The 22,574-nt window shown below is 32.7% G+C and overlaps 2 protein-coding genes across 2 annotated transcripts; one reads left to right on the forward strand and one right to left on the reverse strand.

Moving 5' to 3' along the window:
* Positions 1 to 964: 964 nt before the first annotated feature.
* LOC115887882 (dystrophin-like) lies at positions 965 to 11,027 on the reverse strand. The gene is made up of 12 exons (XM_030907404.1): positions 10,666 to 11,027; positions 10,218 to 10,421; positions 9,815 to 10,159; positions 9,589 to 9,749; positions 9,340 to 9,529; positions 8,970 to 9,282; positions 8,377 to 8,673; positions 8,151 to 8,314; positions 7,890 to 8,091; positions 6,051 to 6,501; positions 4,443 to 4,671; positions 965 to 4,224 (listed from the first exon to the last, which is right to left on the reverse strand). The coding sequence occupies exons 1-12, from the start codon at positions 10,711 to 10,713 to the stop codon at positions 3,952 to 3,954; spliced, it is 2,877 nt and encodes a 958-aa protein (XP_030763264.1). The 5' UTR covers positions 10,714 to 11,027; the 3' UTR covers positions 965 to 3,951.
* A 196-nt stretch (positions 11,028 to 11,223) lies between these two features.
* Positions 11,224 to 14,075, forward strand: LOC115887887 (elongation factor G, mitochondrial-like). The gene is made up of 4 exons (XM_030907412.1): positions 11,224 to 11,365; positions 11,423 to 11,919; positions 11,969 to 13,302; positions 13,512 to 14,075. Exons 1-4 carry the CDS (start codon positions 11,291 to 11,293, stop codon positions 13,859 to 13,861), a joined length of 2,256 nt encoding a protein of 751 aa, XP_030763272.1. The 5' UTR covers positions 11,224 to 11,290; the 3' UTR covers positions 13,862 to 14,075.
* Positions 14,076 to 22,574: the final 8,499 nt, after the last annotated feature.

The raw sequence follows: 22,574 nt of genomic DNA on the forward strand, positions 1-22,574 counted from the left end.
TTAAAACTAACTTGTATTGTTGATTATTTGTAAATCAATAATAATTTATTAAGTTTTTATTATGTTGTTTTATTTTATATACCTATATATGTTGAAGAAATGATGAAAAACGTATTTTAGACCATAAATTACATAGATATACATTTTAGTCAGCATATCTGTAGCTAACATTAACTATAGTAGTAAATCATCATATATTCAAAATATTCTTCGTTCCTATTCAATCTGAAGATTTTATTGTCACTTTCAGAATACCAATGCTAAATGCATCACTATACATTATATGATACACGTTTTATATTATAATTCATCCAAAAATCAGTATATTATTCGGTATGTTAAATCAGTATATTCGTATTTACGGTCATTTCAAGATTCCCTAGACCCTAAATTCGTAACTTTGCATAATATGATTCCCGTTTTGTATTTTACTTTATTAAAAAAATGGTGTATGCACTATGTGCGAATATTTGAAGTTAAACTTCTTATTTCAGTCTGCCTGTCTGTCCTGGTACCTCTATCCACGTGCCTAGTTTGGTTCCAATCAACCCACAATTAAGAAAAATCCTGATGATTTCGATCATTTAGAGGCATCGGTTCGAAACGTCGCGACGAAACGACCCATATTTTTTCTTCAATATCAAATCGTTAGTCCTACCCTGATGAAGATGTAAACGAAACGTCGTATCTAACTTGGCAGGGTGGGGCCGTGTGCACCGTCGCTCATATAGCGTACCCACCAAATTTGGTCGCGATCGGACGACATCAATTTTTGACGTTTGTTACGTCAAAACAGTCACAATGACACGTGTCGTACATAGTAAAGTTAAGTTGGCCTTGCTCCAATCTATCGACATAACAAATTTCATTTAAATCGGACGATTTTTTTGATATGATTCATTGATGATGGTAACAGGTATTTAGAAATAATTTTATATAGGTAAAAATAAATAAAACACTCAAATAAATTCCTTTTGCTTTATTATGCGAATACACGATTAATGTATTGTTACGTAGCAAACACTAACAATATATAAACAAATTACAAAACCAAAATATACTCTTAGCACATTCTAAAATGAAATGTTTCAAATGATATGATTCGGGTCACGATGATGGGATGATTCGTAAATTTTAGACCAAAACTTAATTTAATATAATTAAAAACAAATCATCCGTTTTTATTTAATATGACATTATTAAATTTTGGTCTATTTTTTCGAGTATTTTGTCACAAGTCTATTTTGTACTTAGCACACAAGCTGCCGTACTAACTCGCCTAACTTAAGTCTCTAAACTAAACGCATTTTGTTGATATGTTCATATTACTAATCTAAAACTTCCTAAATACCTATTGGGATATTTGTTAGAGTTTTTTGTGACTCCCTGATATTAATAGCAGTGGTTATTTAATACTGATTCAAATATAAATTATATAAATATACTTATTTAGTCAAATTTCAATCTTTAGGGTGTATTTTTGCATTCTAATTTAAAGCCTCAATCTTTATATCATATAATAGAAATTACAGAAATTTTCACTATTTCGACATTTGACATTTGAAGTATGTTAACACTATGACTTAAATATGACATACTCAGTTAGTAATCACCCCAGCGCTATTTTCACCATTACTAACTCATTTGACAGCTAATGTGACATCCCACAATAGAAATAGTTACTGTCAAAGTTCTTATATTTTTTATTACTAATACTAAGATTGAAATTCAACTATACTTATAATTGTTTTTGTAAATGTTCTTTATAGTATATATTATATGTATCTGTTTAATTAAATAGCTAATTATTGCAGTAGGATTAAGGGAAACACCTTTACAAAAACAACAATAAGTTATTTTAAGTTAGCAACGCGACAGTATACGAGTATAAATTTCAACATTATTATAATTTCAGATATAACCCTCTCAAAATATAAATAAAAATTTACAGTAAGTAGTTCTCAAATTATAAGCATATATTGATAAAAAAGTTAAAATTGTTAATTATTGAAAGCTTTAAAAATATTACAAAAAGATAATCTTTGTCCCTGTATAATTATTATAGTGTGCTGCTTCAAAGTAATAGAATAAAATTACAATACAATATATTATGTCATGAAATAAATAATGATATAATGTGCGGTGATTTATTGTTGTTAATTGCGCAATTAAACGAAATTATTGTTAACGCGCTTCCTGCTTCCATTTTTCCTGAGGTTTAATAAATTTATTATTTATTTTTAATAAATTGCTAAGCCAGTATAAAAAAATAAATAAAACTAGTCGTTAAAAAAGGATTGTCTTTAAAGCAAAAGCTTAAATTAATTATGGAAGCACTAGATAATAATGAAAGTATACTAGTTACTTAAGTACAGGACTATGTCAATAAATTTTAATGATGTTTAAAATATGACTTATTGATTTTTTTCATGTTTTATTTTGAATGAGTATCAGAAATCTTTTAAATTACTATAGAAATATACATTAAAATAAACAATTTGGAAAAGTTAAGCAGTTTTGGAAGTCCATTTTGAATGTAGTACCTACTACTTTAAAATCAAATTTACAAAATTTATAAAAACTTATTGACTTACCTTCAGAGATGGGTAAAAATAAATGTAAAATGCTCAATCAGATTTAATGATAATAGATTACTATTACAGCAGTCCATAACCCAAGTGTAATCAATTACATAATACAATCGATGAAATAAAAACCAGATTATAGTGGGTATAGAAAAAACATTTCGGTTTTTAAGCTTTACTATGTGTAGTACAACAGCCCGACTCTACTTAACAAGCCGTGAACAAGGAAATCTGGCAGTCCATTGGCATGTTGCATGTTTTTGTAAATAAATCCGCATTTTTGAAAGAAAATATTGTTCAGTTAAAGACTAAAGTTGTGAAAAGTCTTACTGATGGATCAATGCAAAAGGTACCTACTAAAACTAGACTAAAGTTAAATACAGTGCCTTAGTATCTTTCCAAATTTGCCACATTACTTGTCAAAAACAGTTCCTGTTTCCCGAAAAAGTCCTGCTGGAAGAACCAAAGAAATGCAAGATCGAAGTGAGCAATTTAAGCATTTCTTTGGTTCTTTCAGCATGACTTTTTCGGGGAACAGAGACTGTTTTTGACAAGTAATGTGGCAATTTTTTTTTAGTTTTATGTGGCAAATATGAGCAAACCTTAAATTAATTTAAAAATACGCGCCTCGATAGCCGGTAAAACGGCCCGTCGCGCATTCGCGCTCGCTAGAAACCGATCTGAATCTCTTGCCGGTTGCGGCGTTGCCAAATGGTTGTTCACGGCTTGTTAAGTAGAGTCGGGCTGTGGTAGTACATATCTTTGTCCCTATGTAAGTATCTGTATAGTCGGTCCAATGACAGAAAGAATCACAGGTACCAATTGTTGTCTATCATTTCAATTCAAAGGTAGCTTGTATTTTGAATAGGAGTAGAAAATATTTTTTTATTACTGAAGAAAGCAGAGTCAATTCTTTCTGTAGGTAAATGCTTTAAAATAAATTACAGACAGCTGTCACTGTCAAGAACTTCCGCAATAAATATAGCGCAGCTCAAACTGAAATGATATCTCTACGCTTAGTATACTCTCTAATTACACCATCTCTGCGTAGTCCTTGTCTTAGGGTTTATATATTTTAAAAACATTCATTCAATTTATCAAGATGATAATAGCCTTAACTTCACAATGATATGAAATTTCGTTTATTTCTTTTTTTTTCGTAGTTACATCAGCAATATCTACAAGCTATCTTAGGTCTTCCAATGTTAGCTTAGCCTAAAAGCTCCTAACTATTTTTAATTTTATACATTGATTTCGTCCAGAGAAAACATTTTACTCACATGTAACCTTCGTCTTCACTTCATAAATTATTTTCAAGTATAAATATCTTTTTTTTTCAAATTTTTTATCTATAATTTCATAAAATTTAGCGTAGGTCTGCTGGTGGTGGTGGCTGGTTTACCCTACCTGGTATGTCCTGATTTAGTTGGGAGGCAGTGACGCTTCTGGTTTGCAGAGTTGCTGTAGGTGTTTCGTCGAGTAGCTGTCTCAGTCTTTGCAACTGGGCCTCTAACTGTCTGTTGTGGTCTTCTAGAATTTGCATACGAGCTTCCAGACGGCCTTTGTGTTGTCTCAGTAGTCTGGCTTCAGCCAAAACATCGTGATGAGGCTGCTGAGGAGGATGAGGATTGGCACCTCTCTGAAATATTGAAGATACATACCGTTAATATACGTTTGAATAAACGAAAATAAACAAGAACTTATAATTAACACAAAGAAAAGAGGTTGAAAAAAGATTTTGTAGAATATTCCAAATTTTAAATTTTGAGAATAAGAAAACTAAATTAAAAAAAAAACTTTTTCTAAAATCACAAATAAATCTGCCATACACAGGCATACAAAATCAATTCTGAATACCTGAAGTTGTTCGTATTCTGATCTCAGAGCCTGATTCTCCACCTCCAGTTCTCTGATCATTTCCTGAAGTTCAGCTCGTTGTTCTTCGTCGATGACCAGCATTAATTGCCCAGGACTAGCAGGTGCGCCCTCTAGCGAGTGACAGTAGTCCGCAATAAGTCTGTGTTCGTCATCTGGAGATGCGGCCCTCAGTTCCACTTCCGCCAATCGTGAAGCGTATATTTCCAACCTGTAATATAGTATTTTGACAGTTTAATGTCCTACTCAATCACACAAAATTAAAATAATTTAAAGCAAGGACATTTTTTCGGTATTCAACGTGAAACAAATTAATAAAGTTGATCATGTTTGAATTATTATATGCTGAATTTAAAAGTAACCTTTCAGTACAGTTATCTAAAAAATGTTATTTAGTAATGTTTAAAACTTGTTAAAAGCTTTTTATTTTTAATTCTATGTTAAAAACATTTAAGGAGATTGACTATACCGGGTGGCGTCTCGAAAGTGGTCCACTCTAATAACTTTTCTATTCTTTCAGATAAAAAAATGAGATTTGGTATGTTAATATATGACATAAATTAGGATTGATTGACGTATTCAATTGTTTTTGGTCACTTCCTGTTTCACCGGAAATTACTACAACTTTTAATCTTTAAATGGCACCCTCGGTATATTTCTACTTTATTCGATAGAAAATGACACTCTGAATGACATATCATATGACACTATCTATATATCGTCGACTAGAATGACATATCATATGTCAATTTTTGACATTTTAGCTTTAAAAAAATCGTATTTTAAATTTCAATCTAGAGCGCCATGGATGTGTTAAAAACACTAATTTTTAATCAAGGAGCCTTGGAAAAATAGATTTGATCGTCTAATGCTTTTCGTGTCTTGTTCTGGCCGGTTAAAAGATGCCCAAATCGTATTTTTAATCATATCTTATTTTTTTCAAAAGGAACAAGTGTAGGTCATTAGCATATTTGAAAAAAAATATTTTTTTACGAATAATTTGATACCACACACTTGGTATTTCGAGTCAAATTGTCGTTATGAACCGCATGTTACAATTTCAAATAAACCATATGCGAAAATGTCAAAAGTTGACATATGATATGTCATTCTATTCAGAGTGTCATTTTCTATATCAAATACAGAAAAAAAATCTCACTTAAAAATCAAAAGTTGTAGTCATTTTTGGTGAAACAGGAAGTGACCAAAAACAAATGAATATGTCAATTAATTCCAATTTATGTCATATACTAACATACCAAGTCTCGTTTTTTTATAGGGGTGAGCCACTTTTGAAACGCACCCGGTATATACCTCCCGAAATTTCAAGCATTTTTTTGTTGATTAGCTAAATTTGTTTTATTTTTCATTTTGTAAATTTTCTTCTAGTGGCGAAAATCCTAAAAGTATTAACTTTTCCAAAAGTTTTTTTATTTTAGTTTTAAAGAGTTTCAAAAATAATTATTAATGGTGTTTTAAAGATATTTAAAATTCTTGTTTTTAAACAAATACAAGAATATGGCGATTATTCATTCTGAAACGTAACAAACTGTATTACCTACATGCAATCTATTAAGTTTACCAAGTTACCTTGAATGCATATCATTATGTTGAGGCGAAGCCACTGGACTCTCCAACTCATCCCCTTCCAAAACCGACCTAACTGGAAGATATCCCATACGAGGGTGCTTCATAAAGTACCTTTTACTCTTAAACTTGTTCTTCAGAGCTTTCGTAAAATCTCTCATATCCTCGATAGAAGTCGTTGCGGCGCAATATTCGTGCATCGGATGGGTCAACTTGTGTCCCTTGGTCAACTTTCCGGAAAAGAAGCAGGTCTGACACATGTCGAAATTGAAGCACTTCAAGCAGCGGTATCGCAGACCGGTGATGGGATACTGCTTGCAGGAGTTGCATTTCGCTTGGTGACGTGCACTTTCCGCTGCTGCGATTCGGTGTAGAACCGGAAGCCAGACCAAGGATTGTGGCTCTTGTTTTAACCAGGCTAAGAAATGTGCTGCTTCTAAGTCTTCCCTCTCTCCTGTTGGGAATTAATTATTTTGCTTAATATCATGTTTATGATAATATATCAGTAATTACAAGATATGAGATTCGGTAAGCATCAAAAGGTTATTTTAAATTCGTTGATATCTATCAGAACGAAAAAGTTATGGTTGGTTAATTCTAGTGATGGGAAAAACCGATTAATTTCAATAATCGAGCACTCGACTTTCAAGCGATTTCAATAGTCGAGCGAAATATCGCTCGTATTTCAAAATACAGTTTTTCACCCGTCGCTTGTTGTACTGGTAACGTCAAGCAGTAAGTTGCGTGCGCAGAGCATATATTCTTTCGGTGATGAATGGCAAGTAGCAAGCGACGAGCGATTCGCTTGATCGCTTGATTTAGTTTATTCCAAAGCATTGTCGATGTAGGTCGTAAAATTTTGTCACTCGCATACGCAACGGATAACGTCGTATAACTTTGCTATCTGCAATGTATGTAAAAAATTTGCTAGGCTTTTTATAGAGTATGTCACATTAAAATTGGATTTCAATTTATTTCATTCTAGCATCGCTTGCGTTTGTCGCTCGTAGCTCGTCACTTGCATCGCTCATTCATAATCGAACGATGTCGGTTATTTCGATAATCGAGTACTCGAGCGAATTTTCATAATAAACGTCTTTGCGCTAATAACATAACCCCATGTTGCTATTTGTGTAGAGAAGACGCGTATCAATGACTAAAGAATATAAGGACATGTAACGCCCCTATACGGGCTGCAGCAGAATTTGTGACCTTACAGACCTTTCTTTTGGTGGCAAACAATGAGTCATCATTTGGTCACCAGCGACAATTTTAGCGATTTTTAATAGTTTGTGTGTAGTAAAGTTTGTATAAACTTTATTACAAAGGTGATTAGTTGTTCAGCTTTCAAATGTAAAAGCAGCAACGATAAGAAAGAGCCAGGAGTTACGTTTCATAGGTAAGTAAACAGTCCACTCCAACTTTTTAGCGTTTTCTTATTGAATTCCGATAATTATTTTTCAATTTCAATTAACATCTATATGTACTTGATATGTGCTATACGTCGATACTAGTTTTGTACTTGTTAACATTTTAATACGTTTTTTTCGTAATTAATTAGGATGATACACCATAGGCGTAGTCAAAACAATTATCAAAAAATATAAATATTGCTTCAAACAGCTAGGTTAAGAAAAATATGTGCCACGGCACTGTTTGGTGACATCGGCACAATTTGCTCTCGTGTGTTTATTTGTTCTTGGATTCTTTAGTCATTGATTGAGATACTATGCTTTTTAAATATAAACAAATGTCAACTTTTCTCTTAAATTTTACAGTTATGGTACAGTAAAGTAAAGAAACATTACAGTAAAAAAATTACATTACAGTTAAAGTACTTACCTAAACAACTTCTGACGCTGGGTTCAATATTAGACCCACCAAAAGCAGCGACCTCTCCAAGCTGTCTGGGTACCTGCAAAATATCATGTAGAAGCAGTCCCAGCTTCCTTTGATCAGCTTTTTGCTGGGGATCAGCAATCAGCCTAAATAAATATCTGTATTTGTCTTCCAAGTGACCTCTTGACAGCAATGTTAACCCAACCTGTATAAATAACTTTCAAATTAATATTTTTTTGAGTAAAAAGATTGTTTATCATGTACCTTAAAACTAAGTACTCTAAGTTGCCCTGTGCGCTGACTATCATAAACATTTAGCAGCCAGTTTAAAGCTAAATCTACACATAGTGGAACATCTATAATAGCTTGTTCTTGTGATGCGATATTTCCATAAATTGCTCTGAGAACTAGTATCATATCTGCCACATCTAGAAAAAAAATATATTAAAAATCATAATTCTGGGAAATTATTATCTTTCAGTAAACTAACCTAAAATTTTATCATTTTGTGCCCTCAATCCATGCAAATCAAAAGCTTCAGACACTGTACTAATATTGACAATGTCTAAACACAGCTTCTTTTGTATTGTCCGTAATTTTAAAGCTGTCCTGTACGCAGAATATCGAACTTCATTTAATTGTAACAAACATATGGCCAATTCCAACATTTGTGGATGATCCCAGTGTGTAGTTTCAGTGCTGTGGTTTATGTAGTATGGTACTTTGTTGGGTGTTGTAGCGCGTTCCCATGGTGGTTGGACACTGGAAGGTCCAGGTGATATTTCTCCTACAATAATGTACCATCAAGATTTTCAGTTCAATATACAGGGTTTAAAAAAAAAGTGTAGAAAAAATAAGGAGGTAAGGCCACAATAGTATGAACATAATATTTCAAAATGTTTACAAATGTTAAACCTTGAGATCTAAATAGAATTTTTAGGTAGAATTCTTATTTAAAAATTTTAATTTTAATTAAGAATATACAGTATCTTTTTGTCATAAATACAGCTGTCCTCAAGAATATTAAATCTGTCAGTTTTCTGAAGAGTAAATTTAATGACACAAAAAAATAAAAATAATTACCTTGAGAACTGCTAGTTAAAACTTCTCTCCTTTCCCTTATTGCAGCTTGTAATGCTCTACACCTGGCAGCACAGTCCTCCAATTGGCTAGCTAAATTATTGGGCAAAGCATTACTTAAACTTGTGGCCTGAATTCTAGCCTCCTCCAAAGACCTTTGAAGAGGGGGCAACTGTTGCTCCAAAATTCTCAAATTGCTCAGTAATTCTCTAGCCTCTGCTGCACTTCTTGGACCACTCCAAGTTAATGTAGCTCTTTCCAAACGTGAGACTGCTGAACAAGCCTCTTCCAGATTGAGGGTCAGCTGCTTGAGTTTCTGTTAGAAATAAATTTTGTAAACTTGTACTAAGTAATAGAAAAATGTATTTCTTACAATAGAGTTTTGTTCAAATTTAGCTGCTAATTTATCAGATTTGTCAATGAGAGCATTCCATTTATCGGAAAGCTTAACAAGTTCTCTCCTCAAGTTTCTAGCTAATTCTCCTGATGGATCACCTGCAACAAACTGCCTAGCACTTCTTAAACTGGCTTCAACCAAGGGTCTCTTGTCCTCAAGTTGTTGTCTACAATTTATAAAAAAAAAATAAATATTAAACTACCAGAAAAAGAATAATTTCTTTGCCTAAAAGCCCTGTGATCGTCTTGTCTAGCAGCTAAACCAAGTTCAGTATCTTTTCTGATAACCCATTCTGTGAGTTCTCTTAGTGATAATAATACTGTGTTCCAATAATCAGCATTGTGCTCTAAACGGTTCCTTAGGTCAGCTGTATGAGTTTTTAGAGCCTAGACATTGAATTAATTAACATATAAATTTTACATTATCTTTATAGGTTACAGTTTTTTAATACCTGCCACCTTCTCTCCATCTCATCTCCACGCAATTGTACCATAAGAGCATCTTCAGGAGATAAAGTACCTAAAAGAGCTAAATTCGATGATCTTAAAGCAGCATGAGTTGGTGCTTGTCGTTCAATATCAGCTTGAATTTCTTTAAGCTGATGGGCGGCTCTTCTTGATTCTGTATCCCCTTCCAAGGTTTCCACAACAGATTCAACTTCACTAAGCCATGCTAAGAATTTATCTAATGATCTATCAAAGTTTTGTAGTGAGCTTAAAGCTGAATGTAATAGTTTTCCGCGATTAACAATACAAGCATCTAAGCGTAAGTAATGTTGATTGATATATTCAGCTGCCTACAAAATTATGCCAGAATAGATATTATTTTATCTATGGAAATATTAATTACACAACCTTTTTGTAGCGACTTATATCTTCATGTTGATGTGCAGTAATCAGTCTTTGAGTAATTTGTTGAAATGACTCTATTTGTGCTTTAAATTGATGCAATTCGGCATGTAAACCTTTTTGTTCCCTTATCTGTAACTCTAAAACATCAGCTGTATGACCCACTGGAGCAATACTGGCAATTCTTGATTCCATCCTTTGTAGCCATACCTATTTTATTTAACAATAAAATTAACTCAGTTAAAATAATAGAAGCTAGAAAACTGTAATTTTAAAGGGTTAAATTTAGTTGTAATGCAAAACTGTGTCAACTCATATTTTAATTAATTCATTAGTGTCATTCTTAAAACACTTTAATTAATTCTGCAAGCGTAATAGTTATGTAATTTAATTTAAAACTCAACTCAACTTTGTGAATAATTTTAATACAGGATATCTATAAATAATACATTACCTCCAGATCTAACTTTTTCTGTTCAAAACTCTCTTCCTTCTTCTGCATCTTTGATGTTTTATAGATATTTTCGAACTCTTATAATATAAGGAATAAATTAATCATCACTAGATTTTTTCATTTTCATAGATTTATAGGCGTTTAAACAGATCAATGTTTACAGCCTTTAAGGTAAATGACCGCGCATCTTAATATCGAATCACGCCCTTTAACTATATCCTGCAAGTTTATCATGAATAAATATAAGCTCACATTTGTGTTCTTTAAATTAATGCATAAACTTTATGTTGACTTCATAGCTATTTTTATAAGCATTTATAAATATAATTTTCAAACCACCAAAACAAAACACTACTAGCCAAAAAATGACAGAAATTTTGACAACTCACTTCTTCTTTTTATATATTTTATGGGCCTAAGCTGCTAGGACCGCAATTATCAGCCTTGCATCATATATAAATCATAAAATAATGACATTTCATAGTCCAATTGGCTTAATTTTGAACTACCAGAGCAAAAACCAAACTATTCTAAAAGACGAATTTTGTGTCATTTGGAAGTAACCCTACTTTTATGCCTTACATAACCTTAGATTTTACGACAAAATCTTTACTCTTCCTTAAATATGACTGTTTTTAATATTCTAAGAGCTTTAAAAACCGTCTCTAGACAGTCATTGCACACAAACAGTATTATAATAGTAAGTATTATATATTTTTAAACTCTCACTTTTATTTTGTATATGTAAAAATTTTAGTGTCCAGTAAGGTCTATGTCAAGCAATGCAAAGTTTGCAGACCACAAAGATATCACAAAAATAAGAAATATTGGAATATCCGCTCACATAGATTCTGGAAAAACTACATTAACTGAAAGAATTTTATTCTATACTGGTCGCATAGATTCTATGCATGAAGTTAGAGGTAAAGACAATGTTGGGGCAACGATGGACTCTATGGAACTTGAAAGGCAAAGGGGAATAACTATTCAGTCTGCCGCTACATACACTCTTTGGAAGGATCACAATATTAATATAATTGATACACCGGGTCATGTAGATTTTACTGTTGAAGTAGAAAGAGCTCTTAGGGTATTAGATGGTGCTGTCTTAGTTTTATGTGCGGTTGGCGGAGTACAGAGTCAGTCATTGACGGTAAATAGGCAAATGAAGAGATACAATGTTCCTTGTATAGCTTTCATTAATAAATTAGACAGAATGGGAGCAAATCCAAATAGAGTATTGTCTCAAATGAGGTAGGTCAAAGAAATACAATAAAAAAATACTTGAAAGTTTTTTTTGTAGGTCAAAACTTCGCCACAATGCTGCATTTATTCAGTTGCCTATTGGTTTGGAAAGTGACTGTAAAGGTATAATAGATATTGTAACTCAAAAAGCGATTTATTTTGATGGAGATTATGGAGACCAACTGCGGTATGAGGACATTCCTGCTGATATGAAAACAGAAGTTAAAGAGAGACGCCATGAGCTCATAGAGCACCTCTCAAATGTTGATGACGTTTTGGGTGAATTGTATTTAGAGGAAAAAGAAATAACTGAATCAGATATTAAAGGTGCTATAAGAAGGACATGCTTAAAGAGAACTTTTACCCCAGTTATGACAGGCACAGCATTGAAAAACAAGGGTGTACAGCCACTTTTAGATGCCATTCTCGATTATTTACCAAACCCTGGAGAAGTAGAGAACTATGCTATTAAGGAAACTGCAGAAGACTCAGAACCAGAAAAAGTTTTATTGGATCCGGCACGTTCTAATGATAAACCATTTGTGGCTTTAGCTTTCAAATTAGAAGCTGGAAGATTTGGCCAGTTAACATATATGAGATGCTATCAAGGCCAGTTATCAAAAGGAGACACAATCTTTAATGCTCGTACCCAAAGAAAAATTAGAATTGCTAGGTTAGTCAGAATGCATTCAAATCAAATGGAGGATGTTACTGAGGTTTATGCTGGCGATATTTTTGCCTTGTTTGGAGTGGATTGTGCTAGTGGAGACACATTTGTAACAGATCTGAAACATCACTTATCATTAGAGTCAATATTTGTGCCTGAACCTGTCGTTTCAATGGCTATTAGCCCTGTAAATAGTAAGGACAGAGACAATTTTTCAAAAGCCATAGCTCGTTTCACTAAGGAAGACCCCACGTTCCACTTTTATTTCGATAGTGACAATAAAGAAACTCTTGTGTCTGGAATGGGTGAATTACATTTGGAAATCTATGCTCAAAGAATGGAAAGGGAATACAATTGTCCAGTACTCTTGGGAAAGCCCAAAGTGGCATTCAGGGAAACCCTTGTATCATCATGTGAATTTGATTATCTGCATAGGAAGCAGACAGGTGGACAAGGACAGTATGCCAGAGTTATAGGTGTATTGGAACCATTACCCGCGCATAAGAACACTGTGTTAGAATTTGTTGATGAAACAGTTGGTACTAACGTACCTAGGCAGTTCGTTCCTGGAGTACAAAGAGGATTTTTGACGATGGCGGAAAAAGGTTTGTTGGCAGGACAGAAATTGGCCGGTGTAAAGTTCAGACTCCTTGATGGTGATCATCATATTGTGGATTCCAGCGAATTGGCGTTCTTTTTAGCTGCTCAGGGAGCTCTTAAAGAAGGTAAGAGATATATGTCACATTTATTAAATAAATTTCAAATTTTGATAAACCAACATTGTAAATTGTAAAGTGTAAAAGTAAGTAAAAAAATATCTCAGTATACACACTGACACGCTGAGTCACTCTATAAAAAGGACTCAAATGTTCAATAACTTTGTATCACCCAGTATTGTAGTAATTTTATTTGTTTTAACGATGAATTTTTTTAGTGTTTGAAAAAGGCAGCTGGCAAATTTTGGAACCAATTATGACTGTGGAAATAAATGCCCCCGATGAGTTCCAAGGTGCGGTGATGACCCAACTAAATAAAAGGCACGGTATAATTACTGGTGTAGAAGGAACTGAAGGCTGGTTTACACTCCACGCGGAAGTTCCCTTAAACGAAATGTTTGGATACGTTGGAGAGCTAAGGTCGAGTACACAGGGCAAGGGAGAATATACAATGGAATATAGTAGATACACACCATGTTTACCAGAAGTTCAAGAACAACTGATACTCAATTACCAAAAAGCCACAGGTCAGATACAAGAGAAAGATCAGAAAAAGAAAAGAAATTAATATTAAATATAAATAGTATATAATTTGTATGATATTTAAGTTCAAAGAGGAATGTATGATGTGTTAAAGATTGGTTCTTAAATTATTGACAGTTATTTTGTTATTAAACAGTAAATAACAAAATAACTGAAAAAAAATTTACTTTTTTATTGGCAATGTATATAAATATGTCGTTTTTGTATATCATTTATGAAATAAAAATAATAGAAAATTATTTTTTGTAATATTTTGCAAGGCAATATAATATATAGGGTGAGTCAACGATAGAGCAAAATTCATTACCTATATCATTTTTTTGTAACATAAGAAAAATGTATTAGTTAAAACCTTGTTAAAACAAATTGCCTGTTAAAAAATAAGTATTGCAAAAAATTGTCTGAAAAACTAAAAGATTAATTTTGTTAGAAACATATTGACAATTATTTACAACAATTATTGTATCATGAATAACAATCAAGAAAAAAAATGGAAAGCAAAAAAAGCAGTGATGTACGTAAATATCTACTGTAAGTACTGACGATAAATCCGATTTTTTAAAATCCAAAACACCCTGTGGAGCAGAAAAAAAGTACCCCCTCCTAAACATTCTACATTTTAGATCATTTATTCTGATTGATTTTACCTTATTGGCGTTTTTTTTATCATATGGTGTATAGATATAGTTGGTTTGCGGTTCTTGAAACCTTTTTTCCCTGGTTTGAGGGCAAAACAGAGCTAAGAAACAGAGTCCCAGGACTGCAGGAGAAAATTAATAAAATTTATCCTGTATACAAATACGTTTAAAATAAAGATTATTTAAACGTATTTGCCTGTATATCTCTGCTGTATACAAATACGTTTAAATTTAAACGTATTTGGCTGCATACATATAGACTTAAAATAAAATATATGATTTTTTATAGGCAACCAGTTATTCATTAATATTCTTGCGCCTTATGTCAAATCAGACATAACGCGCATTGTCATTTGTCAAGTTATTTTTGTCATTTTCAACTTGCACGTAGAGCAGGCGGTTCGCTGCGGTGTGAGATCTCTAGATCGGTCCGTTTCAATGCAACACAGTCGGTGATAATTTTCGCGTTTTGTTTATAAAAAAATCGAATGCATTGTTTAAAAGTTCGAGTGCAACAAAGTAGCGCGCTGTGTCTGTGAAATGCACGATGGCAGTGTTGGTTCCTCACATAAACGGACACATTCAAAACCATTTGACCAGATCGCTGGAGAGAATATTGGAAGAGGCAAACCAAAGTGGCGAGCTAAAATTGAGCAACAGGAAACTTAAGGACTTTCCCAAGGCGAAGGATAAATATAATTTGAGCGATACAGTTATTGCAGGTATGATTCATTAAGATATTTGTTTGTATACATCTACGGTCTGCAATAGATACAGTTACATTATTATGATATAATAAAACAGATGTTTTAATGGGTATAGCAGGGATAAAATGCTAGATATGATCTAATAAAATACCAAAATAGCTGTTCAGCTCAAAATATTTATGAGAAAAATTTATTGTCAACAGAGGTGGTCATTTGATTCTTTCAATCGGTTAACTTCAGTTTTATTTGAATATTCGAACCGACTTTTGTATTTAAGTAAGCACATGCATATTTATTTAAGTGATAATTCAAAGTTTAATATATTAATTAGGTTAAATATACAGAATCAAAACAATGAACACATTTGTTTAAAATTTCCAACATATTGCTTATAAAATAGACCAAAATAGTGTGTTGGTTGTACACAACTGGCCTTTTACTGAAGTAGATACCCATTAATTATTAATACATTAAAATAGTTAGGTACTTAGTAATGTTGCTAACAGCACTGGATTGAGTATCTAAGTACCTATATTTATTTGAAGTCCCTAGTTCTTATTTATACTCATGCTTTTTTTAATTATGTTATTTATAAAATCTGTGATAAATCATCATTTACACATTTTTATTCAAAATTTAGACCTCTTAAAGAATACCACCGACAATACCATATACCTACATAATTTCTTTTGGAAAAATTAACAATAATAAACAATGCGGTCAAAGATTAGGATCACAAGAGTGCTTTGTACCGTATGATCGAATAAAAACGGCGTCAGCGATGGCTATGAAATGAAGATCGCTGTCATTTTATATGTAAATTTATATGGGAAATGTCATCGATCGTCATTTCCCAGCCAACTGGACGCCGTTTTTATTCGATCATACGGTATTATGTCAGATAAACAAAATTCTTGTAGGAAATCACATTTGAATATTTTTATCTGTCAAAGTCTTCCTCAAAGTACACTTGAATCTTGATCATAAAACGTTTTAATTGTATGGTATATTTTTTATTATGAAATTTTTGTATAAAAAGGTGATAATTGGGTTTATCTCAAAATCTAACACCTGTTAAATTCTTTTTTATTCGTTATTCTGTTAATGTGTGTATGTTATAACAATGATTTAACAGCCTGCTACAATATTAAAACATTGTGCCCGATAATATAACGTGTGAAAGAAGATTTATGTACAAAAAGGTATAATGCTTTTGCTTAATTACATTTAATGCTGTTTTGTACAACGAAGAGCTTAGTAATTTCACTAATTGCAAATTATCAAGAATAGTAGTAATTTATTGTGAATTTCCTGGACATTTATTTACCTTTTCAGATCTTTTTATAAATTAATAGTTTGTCTGTTGTATCTCGACCTGTCTGCCTATGCTTTTTTTAATAAATGGTTCTACTGTAGTAGACCTATTTAACCAATTATTATTATCAAAACAAAATCTAGCATTTTATTAATACAAAGCAATATTACATAATTGTCCGCTTTTTTATTTCGATTATTCAGTATTAAAAAAATATTATAACAGTGCCGTTAACTGGTTATATAATAGGTAAATAATAAATTTAAATGATTCTTCTAATAATAGAGCTTCGCTATTTGATACTAAATATTTATTTATGTTAATGTAGTCGTTTTTGAACTTCCGAAAAATTATGAGAACTACTATTTTGACACTAATAAATCGAAGTTTTTATAGTTCCGGAATAGCCCACACAACAACCTACGTCCAATTATTACGAAAAAGGCCTTAACAGTCGGGGATCTTGTCCCCTCGCGTTGGCCAAGGTTATGATGTGTCTCCTTGTTCACGGGTCGTATTGATCCCCCAGATATTCCCCCTAAATTTAGGGTTCCAACTCCAGAAAACACAACAGACCAAGTAATTGAAAAGGGCCCACTGCCTAACAACGAAGACTGAACATACGACTATACAGGGTGTCAAAAAAATAAAAAAAAACACTTATCAATAAATCAAAATTAAATGAATGAGACAAATTAACTAATAATAAAAAGACACAATAGGTACATAAAAATGAAAAAAAAAACACTTTCAGGCTAAACAAATACAGGGTGAGTTTTCTACGATGTTCTCTATGGGTATCTCGGAAACTACTAGAGATAGAGAGTCGGTTAAATGGGGAAAGAATTGCAGTTTTGTGGGCTCATAAATTTTAATATGCGCTTTTCAGATTTTTGAAAAAGTTCATGGCTTACTAGATATTTCGAAAAAAACAGATTTCGGCTATTTTAAAAATTGTCCCTATTTCCATTATAATCTATTTCAGACAAAAAGTTTTCAGATAAAAGTTGTAGATAATCACATCCCTAATGAGTTTGTGTTCTCCAATTTTTTAAGCCACGAACTTTTTCAAAAATCCGAATGACCCCTCAAAACTGCAATTCTATCCCCATTTAACCGACTCTCTATCTCCAGTAGTTTCCGAGATACCTATAGAGAACATCGTAGGAAACTCACTCTGTATAGATCCACCAGTTGGAGTTTAAACCATAGACAAAGGTTTAAACTATAGATTGCAGTTTACTGGCTTTGCAATTTTTAGGCTTGGAAATCTTAAGATTAACTACTACCTGAAAATTACCTATAAAACTGGCCGACTGACTATAAAATATTTTGATTAATTTTAAAAGCTATCTATTGTCATGTTATAAAGTGCATTTCAGAGTTTCCTGCATCTAAAACCGATCATCGGAATGCCGTTATTCAAGGGCATGCTACCATTTCGAGCAAAAATGTTCGCCAATTGTTTTAAATTATTTTTTAATTAGTAAAATCGATCACGCATTTAATTCCTTCACAATGGAATCGTATTGGGCAAGCAAGTACTCAGTGCCATTATTATCTATCGCTATTATACAACGATTTATTAGAAAGTACGTAGATAAGCCGGTGGTACCGGCCGTATTTTATGGATAAAATCTAGGTAATGGTACAACGTTCCTTATGAGTAATAAATTTTATGTTGCAGTTCTTATATTGTCGCGTTGTGAAATGGCGACTTATAATAGGCACCTATCTACCTAGAGATAAAAGAGTTAAAGCTCTGAAATTACAAAATTTCGTCAAATTTGTTCATTGATATGGTGTAAAATTCGTTTAATCATAAATAAATATAATTTGGCAGGTTGTGAAATTTTAATTTTATCTCAGCTTTGCTCTGTATTGTATAGTATACGCTGTTCATTCAGGAAAGTGTGTTAATAATGATAACATTAGTTTGTTTGTTTTACATTTTTATAGGGTTTTCTGAAATTAGTGTGGAAATCGTGGAAATCATGGACATATGTAAACATAGATGCATACGTATCATAAAATTTGCTATTTAACTAAGTTTATCAGAACGTCGATGATTCTAATAGACGTGTATGTTCTAAAGCCGGTCCCACACGATGTGGCAAACACCTTCTAACGTTGGACACATGAACATTTGCCACATTGTGTAGGAGACACTCTTGTCAATTGCAATATTGTCGAAATATATGCCAAACAATGCAGTTCAACGTTGGTTCCAACGTTGGAACCAATCCAACGGTGGTTCCAACGCTGGTTCCAACGTTGGACGCATCGTGTAGGACTGTCTTAAAACACTAGTCTTTTGGTTGTAGATATATTTAGATATTTTAGATAGTCTAAGGTTTTTCTTTATTATTTTTGTTTTTTGCTTCTGGCGAAGGAGGGAAATGTATAAGTAAGTATTTCTCTGAAATACCTCAAGTCCAAGGAGGCAATTGAGAAAGGTGGATATATCCTCTATTATAGATTCGGGATAATACCGGTATCAGGTCTAAGGAGAGACCAAGTTAAAGAGGTGGAGAAAATGGAGAGAGATCCTCCAGCCTCCACCTCACGGGTTCCTCAGCCGGAAACAAGAACCTCAACTGTGAAGGACACGGAGGGCCAAACCCCAACCGTAGAAGGGTGTATACCCTCGTAGGAGGTAGATATCTACTCCTCAGAGGAACAGAGAGAACATCTGTTGTCATAGGAGGATGGGAAATACCCTGTCCCTTTTCGGTTAGTTCAGTATTCTCTTGTGCTGGTCGGTTAAAAGATGCCTAAGTCGTATTTTTAATCATATCTCATTTTTTTCAAATGCAATGAGGGTGGCTCATTACCATATTTGGAAAAAGCATCTTTTTACGAATAATTTGGTACCACACACTTGGTATTTCGAATTTACAATTTCAAATAAACTATATGCGAAAATGTCAAAAGATATGTTATTCTATTGAGAGTGTCATTTTCTATCGAATAAAGTAAAAATATACCGAGGGTGCCATTTAAAAATCAAAAGTTGTAGTCATTTCCGGTGAAACAGGAAGTGACCTAAAACAATTGAATACGTCAATCAATCCTAATTTATGTCATATACTAACATATATCAAATCCCGTTTTTTTATGTGGAAAAATAAAAAAGTTATACTCGTAGATGTGAGCCACTTTTGAGACGCACCCCGTATATTTCAAAAATGAACAAAATGCGGAGAAATAAATTAGGTAGTAAAAAATGAATCTTATTGATAACAAAGATTGGTGTAGAATAATTTTGACTAATTTCGTTTTTGTTAAACTTTCTGTTTTTTTTTCTAATAAACGCATGGAATTATATACCATAAAATTCTACCGTTGTTCTACGTTTATTTTTAGAAGTACCTTCCTCTTGTTTTTCTGAATTCTGTTTGATTTCAGTTTATTACATGGGTGTGGAGATATTTATGTTTACATATTAGATAAGTACATGACTGGATTATTAAATGCCGCACAATACAGTCATGCTTTTATTTTAGATTTAAATGCACATACGAAGTATGTAAGTATGCTTAGAATACGGGAAAATAACTGCAACTCAGCTAAATTCACAGCAAATGCAATTATTTATTTTTTTCAGTCACATTATTTGTTAGAGTATGTGTGTGTTTACGATGTTTAAATTAAAGGGCTTAAATATTTATTTTAGTAAAACGTAAGTTTTTACTAAAATTGCTGCAATTAAAATTGCTCTTTTTGCAAGTAAGACTGTGTGAACTTCAAGCCTTTAATTTCTATCAAAAATAGGAAAAATCAATTTCCGCAGGAAACGGGGGGTAGCAGTCCGTGACGCAAGACGCCTCAGAAAGGTCACTCGAACATTAAAAGGCTTCACCTGGTCCTTTGACCTTTACAGTTGGCCGATTTGTAGCGGATATGCCGTCAGCAAATCCAGATCGATCAATCGCACCTAAGAAACACTATAATTTCGGCAGATTACCTAGAAGGTTGTCTCTTAAATTAAGTAGAATATAATTAGACTGGTTTACCAAAAATAGGTAAAATATATAATTTCTATACATTTCTATTGTGTTTTTGACTTAAAATATTTGATCAAAATACACAAGAATCAAATAGATTTAACCCTGAACCCTCGTGAGATATTGACATTTTAAACTGTTTTTGTTCTTTGATTATATCAATATTTTTTTAGTTTTTTTGGTTTAAAAGATGAAAGACCCAGTGTTCCTAATATCGTATTATTTAATTGCCAATCTATCAAGTTTTCCTTTTATATTGTTTGGCTTGGAATAATAACTGCCTATTTGTGTGAAATCGTAACCGGTACGCCATATATAGAGCGTTTAAAAAGAAGTGGAGTATTTATTATACCGGTTCTCGCTGAGGTTCTCTCGGCTAATTGCGTATAATTACATAAATTAGTGTGATATATTCCTCATTAGAGGAGAGTTATTCTTGAAAAAAATATACGAACTTAAAAGGAATTAAAAAATATTGAGTTTTTCCTTTCATTTATTTCTATTTTCTTTAAAAAAAATCACCTTTTAGTCAGTTAGACACGCAGCAATCTTCCAATTTAGGTTATATTCAAGTTCTCTCTCCAGAAAACTCAAAAATAAATATGGTACATCTTCGGTTATTCTAGAAGAACAGGCTAATGTTGGATCATATTTACAGCAAAATAAAACACTAAATCACCACAATACACTTAATGATTAAAACTGAGTTTTAATCATCTGCTGATGATGCTAATATGGTTAGCGAAACGAGCGTCCAGTGTAAAAGTAAAAGTGTTTTTGGTGTATTGTGGTGATTTAGTGTTTTATTTTGCTGTTGTAACACTACAGGTTCTTTGGACAGCGTCTTTCATTTGGAATGGAAGACAACACAGGTGTTTCATCTAGTTATTTCATATGTCCCTAAGAACTTTTATTGGGTGACTTTCTTTTCGATTTTCAAATCGATAAAAAGTTAGGCCTGGTTCTGCTCATGGCGTGCGTCGTATAAAGTCGCCTTAAAGGAAATTGAGTTTATTTCAGTTTTACGATCATTGCATAATGGTCTTTTTGTTTGTGTGTACGTATCCGTCGTAACCGCTTCTCAGAAACGATATTTTATGAATAGAACAGTTGTCCACCATCGTACAAGTACAGCCAACATGACCAAGACTGACCTTCGTTATTTAATTTCATACTTTTTACGTCGTATGTTGATTAATTTCGCAAGTTGTTTTGTTTTTGAAGTAGATCAAATGACATTTTAATTTGTTCAAGTGCAATAAGTAAATAGGATGCGCAATGCGCCACTGAAAAAAAGCGAAAAGTGAAGACAAAGAAAAGAAATAGGAATATCAATCTTGCATAAGTCTTTCCTTTTGGTTCAACAGACACCTGGGTTGGACAACTGCCCGCGCACTATTTTAAACTCTAAATATTAATAACGTACAATATATTATTTTTTGTATTGGTAATAACATTATTTCAACTTGTTATTTTAAATATTCATCATATCTATCCGTTTCTTCTTGTTTTTGTTTAAATATGTCAGAGATTAAATTTAAATTTATAAATAAAGGCTCGAATAGTCAGACGCTAAATTGATGTACATGGTAGATAGAAACTTAGAAAACCACTTCTATTGGTTAGTATAAAATAAATCAACTAATCGCGAAGCACTTCTCACGCTTGCGTAGTTCAAAGCTGTTAAACGAGAAGGACCGACTTATGTGGATTTTGTATAGCTCCATCTCAAAAATTTGGCTTCAATTTCTGTTCCTTACTAGCAATATAGTCTTATAATATATTTGCCTGGATGCAATAAAAAAAACTGAAGGTAAATAATAAGTCTTTTAAGAGAAATAGGGCAGTACCATGGCTTTGTGGCACTAGCTCAACGTCATGTACATATAATTGAAATTAATTAACTCGTTACTTATCTCCGAATAGCACTTTACCAATAAATATCTTATTCCAAAGATTTATTACTAATTTACGAGCTCGTTTAACACTCGAACCACTTTATTTATTTTAATCGGATTTTCGTGTATATTTAGGCGTTTGCGGATGTTTTGATGTTATTGCACTTTAATAA

This window comes from Sitophilus oryzae, unplaced genomic scaffold (genome assembly GCF_002938485.1).
Source record: "Sitophilus oryzae breed Bouriz unplaced genomic scaffold, Soryzae_2.0 scaffold_1165_pilon_pilon, whole genome shotgun sequence".
NCBI lineage: Eukaryota > Metazoa > Arthropoda > Insecta > Coleoptera > Curculionidae > Sitophilus > Sitophilus oryzae.